Below are 4,452 nucleotides of genomic sequence, written 5' to 3' on the forward strand. Positions count from 1 at the left end.
GGGCAAAACTTCCACCTTGTGCTTGTGCCGAAGAGCTGAAGCATGAGATTGTGTCCTTGGCCTAAGCGACGCGCTACATTTGGTCCACGAGCATATCATCTTAGATGATTGTTCGACGATTCTGCCATTGTGATTACCTTACATGAGATTGCCTGCAAATATGAACCCTCTTTCTGCTTGGAGAGAACCTTACATGAGATGCTAGACATGTTGAGGAGAAAGCCAAATATTCATAGCCACAAGATTGGTAAAGATAGCAACAGAGTTGCACTCGAGATGGCTAAGTTGTATAAGATCAAAGATAGCGGTATCCTATTCAGATCCCCATTCACTCATGATCTGGCACAGTTACTGCAAATGCATTGTAATGCTGCTTAATATCATGAAATGATAATCATCTACAATATCATGAAATCACATCCTGACTATTTTGCCCTTTATTTTAAGGTGCAAAGTTAGGCACGAGGCAAACTAATTTTGTAGTCACATGTTTGTGTAGGCACGAGGCAAACACAAGTGATCCAGCGCAAGCTAAATAAATGTCCACAGGCTAACAAATGGTATACTGATTTTTCCTTTCATCATTTCAGCCAGTTTACAAAATACATCAGCATAAACGATAGATACATCAGTACCACACATGTACAACAATGTTGATCGAACTCTACAAATTAAGAACTGCCTAATGAAGGTAGGCAGACACATAAAAAAAAACACCGATCAATTTGTGGTGCAAGTGGTGTCCTCGCTGAGGTTTGCACTCATGCCTCAGCAAAATCATAGAATTGTCGCATAAGTTTCTTGTTTCATTTTCATCAGATTACCCTCGATGTCCTTTAATACAGGTCTATATCTGCACAAGAGATGAAACAGTTTGATTTTACCAACACAAAATGGGGTCGACTAAGGAAAATATAAGAAAATGGTAGCAGACTTACAAGCGTGTCAGGTTATTCTGTGCTTGGACCGCCTTTCTAAGCTGAGCTGAAAGTTTCATTATCTCTGCCGATAATCCCTCAGATCTGCTCTGTTCTTTCACAAGTTCATCCTACATGTGGCAGGAAGCTACTGTAAATTGAGGACATGATATTAACTGGATTTGACCACAAGTTGGTCATCACCCAAACAACAAAAAACGTTTTCACCAGTTTCAGTTATTAACCTTTAGAGAAAGATTCTCTGTGACCAGTTCTGGTGGGATGCTGGTCTCACTTTGGCCATCTAGCTGGACACTAGTATTGTTTGTTTTCAACAGGTTAGCTTGCTCAATTCTTAGCTTCTCTAAGTGGAGACGAAGCTCTTCATTTTGCTTCAGACAATCTTTAACCTGCAAGTTTAGATGAAGTCAGTAGGCAAGATGCAGATTTCGTAACAAAGATTTTTAGCATACTCCATGCACAAACTGAATACGAACAGCACACCTGGTTCTCCCATTGCATCGTAACAGACATAGCTTCTTGATATGAAGTTGACAAGACCAAGTTCTCCTCAAACAGATTCTCTATTTCTAATGACTGGGAATCAATCTGTTGAACACATAAAGAAATTAGTCACCGTTTAGGAAACTTACTTTAGCAAAAATAAAAGGAAGGCAAAGCCAAACACCTCCATCAGCAGCTTTTGGCGGCTGCCCTCTAACCTCTCAACCATCAAAGCCATATCATGCAACTGGTTTTCAAGTTTTTCCCTATCTTGCTGCCATAACGAAAAAAGCGATCAGTACAGATTGTTTTAAGAGCTGAGTTCAGCTACAAGAGTACTATGAACCTACAATACTACATGTGCGTGTGACTATTCTAGTCACCACTGCAATTTTTGACTTTTAACTATGCCTTCAGAACTAAAGGTGCTCAATCACCAGGTACCACATGATCTGATACCAGCCATACATACCTCCAAAGCTCTTGATCAATCTGGGCATAACTGTATGGTCTTACTGTGAATGGCCATAGCACCATGCCTAAACATGTGCCTATGCAGTCTAATGGTCTATACTGTAAGAAGCTTACTTTCTGATGAAATTAACGAACTAAAGTTTGTTAGATGTGTTACCATTGAAAATGCCTTGCGTGCAGCAAATTCAGAAGCCTCTTCTGCATGGAAGGGAAAACTTATTTCAGCAAGTAGGTGCATAATTTTGCAACATGGTAGTAAGTACCTTAGCATGTAACTATATGTCTATATATCAAAAAATATGGAATGTTTCAACACTAAATGACTACAAAACCATAAAGCATGGCAGAAAACACCTACAGCAACATCTGGAGAATAGAGTTACATGTTTGCTTAAATTTTTCTACTTCCTCAGTTAGATATGATATAATACCCACGAAATAATTTTCATCCACACCTGAAGATTTCTTTGTTAATGCAGCAATTTTCTCTTCCATCTCTCGCTTTTCAGCTGCAAGAGAAGTGGTACGGGATTGTTCTTCAGCTAGCCTTTGCTGATCTTGCTGCCTCAGTAGGGTCTCTTCAGCTAGTTTTTGCTGCTCCTGTTGCCTTAGCAGTGACTCTTGCTGTGTTTGCCATTTTTTTTAGATATCAAAGATTTTTTAGATAGACCATACGAGAATGGAAGCAAGTACAGCGCTAAAGTGGAAGGCATAAACAACCTACCTTTAGCTGAGCTTGTAAATCCTGTATCTCCTTTTCCATGGCAAGAGTTTGCTCACTTGATGTTCCCACTGCATATCCACTGTAAGAGTTGCTCATTACTTGCTGCTGCAGGGTATTGAGCTGCGCTCTCAAGGATGCAGAGTCTTCTTCTGCCTGTTGAGTTGCAACATGAGCATGCTGACTGTAATGCTAAGAAGGCACAAACTTTAGACATACCCTGTACTGCTCCTCTTCTGCCTCTCTCAACCGCTTCTTCATGCTCCTTAGTTGCGCTAGAGCATCCTCCTAATTATCATACCAGGAAGAAATGATGAGGCATGCATGCACAGTTAGCAGAATATTGCACAAATATTCCTACAAAACAAGTGTTGAATACCTTAGCGACAACTGCAGCGTCTTTCTCCAATGAAATGTCATTTAGAGCCTTTTTCAACGAGGGCACTACATTTTTCTCCTGCAAGTCACAAATCAGGCAACAAACCGCTTAGGTGCATGTAAACTGAGATGCACTAAGATGTGCTACCAGTACTGGCTAGACAAGATGTAACTCACGAGGTCATTCAATCGGTTAACCAGGGAATCCTTTTCGACTTCCTTCTCGGCAAACTGCGGGACGCATGCCGTGTGTGTTAGGACTTGCTATTCCACAAATAACTATGCAATACGCCATATCACAGACAAAGATACCTTGGACATCAGCATTTGGTTTTCCCTCTCCAATTCCAAGTTCCCATTTTCAAGTTGTTGAACTCGTGCAAGGAGCTACCATTTCAGACGAAAAAAAAGGCCTTAGTTACAATCTATAAACAACAGGGTTGCTACACATTTGCAACAAAAAGCATTTTTTTTCAATGCCCCAATGCAGACAAATGGCGTAGCAAACATGTCCCAGCTCTTGGATACAGGAGGAAACTGAAAAACTAACCTCTGCCGCGGCTCTTTGGTTCCCTGCAGATCATCGGAAATGTTTCAAAGGCAGGATTAGCACCGGATTAAGCAAAGATAGCAAAGGAATTGTTCTGGCAGACAGATAGAGAGAAGGATGGACCAACCGTGAGGGTCGCCGTGGGACGCGGTCGCGGCGGGCGTTTGCTGCTGCATCCTCTCGGCCGCCCTCTTCTGCCGGATCTCCTCCAGCTGCCACACACGCAACAGAGATCGGAGCCTCGGACATCAGAAGCTGACGGGCGAAGCGAGGCGCGGATCTGAGCCGCTGCCCGCCTCCAAAAAAGGAAAGAAAGTTAAAAACGGGGGGAGGCCGGAGGCGTACGGTGCGGCGGCCCCTGGAGGCGTGCTGAGACTCCATCGCGGCGAGCAATGGATCGGCCGGCGCGGGAGCTCGGGAGGATTCGGCGGATTTCGGAGGAACCCGGAGCTCCTCCGGTTCTGCAATTGCCGCGGTTGGAGAGGTGGGGGAACGGGAGACACGACGAGGCAACCAACCGAAGCTCGTGTCGTGGGCTGGTCAGCGATGGGCTCATCAAAAGCACCCGCGCTTGTAGGCCTCTTGCTTTGATGGGCCAAGATTGAGGCTACCGCGTCCTTCTCCTTCTGTGCAAACGACAACCCTGGGTGCATCAACTACGGGCTTCGCAACCATCACCGACCCACCGACTCTAGTGGCTTTGGCGATAAGAGAATCAATGGCGCTGACGGATGATTTACAACTTCAGTCCATTCTGATGGCCTCGGACTGCAAGGTCGTGATCGATGATATCAAGCAGACTAATAGGACAGCTTACGGTGCAATCATACATGAGATTATACAACACTCTCATAGTTTTACTTTATATAATTTTGTTCATGAGTTTAGAAGTTTAAATGTCGAGGTTC

General features: G+C 43.7%; 1 protein-coding gene across 1 annotated transcript; it reads right to left on the minus strand.

Annotated features, from left to right (window-relative positions):
* Positions 1-551: 551 nt before the first annotated feature.
* LOC125552231 (flagellar attachment zone protein 1) lies at positions 552-4,079 on the minus strand. Its single transcript, XM_048715718.1, has 15 exons — positions 3,890-4,079; positions 3,672-3,756; positions 3,545-3,567; positions 3,307-3,381; positions 3,172-3,225; positions 2,996-3,073; positions 2,836-2,904; positions 2,620-2,772; positions 2,351-2,519; positions 2,053-2,093; positions 1,606-1,695; positions 1,422-1,526; positions 1,163-1,327; positions 939-1,048; positions 552-853 (listed from the first exon to the last, which is right to left on the minus strand). Exons 1-15 carry the CDS (start codon positions 3,923-3,925, stop codon positions 778-780), a joined length of 1,329 nt encoding a protein of 442 aa, XP_048571675.1. The 5' UTR covers positions 3,926-4,079; the 3' UTR covers positions 552-777.
* Positions 4,080-4,452: the final 373 nt, after the last annotated feature.

The sequence above is a fragment of the Triticum urartu genome, chromosome 4 (assembly GCF_003073215.2).
Source record: "Triticum urartu cultivar G1812 chromosome 4, Tu2.1, whole genome shotgun sequence".
NCBI classification, from domain to species: domain Eukaryota; kingdom Viridiplantae; phylum Streptophyta; class Magnoliopsida; order Poales; family Poaceae; genus Triticum; species Triticum urartu.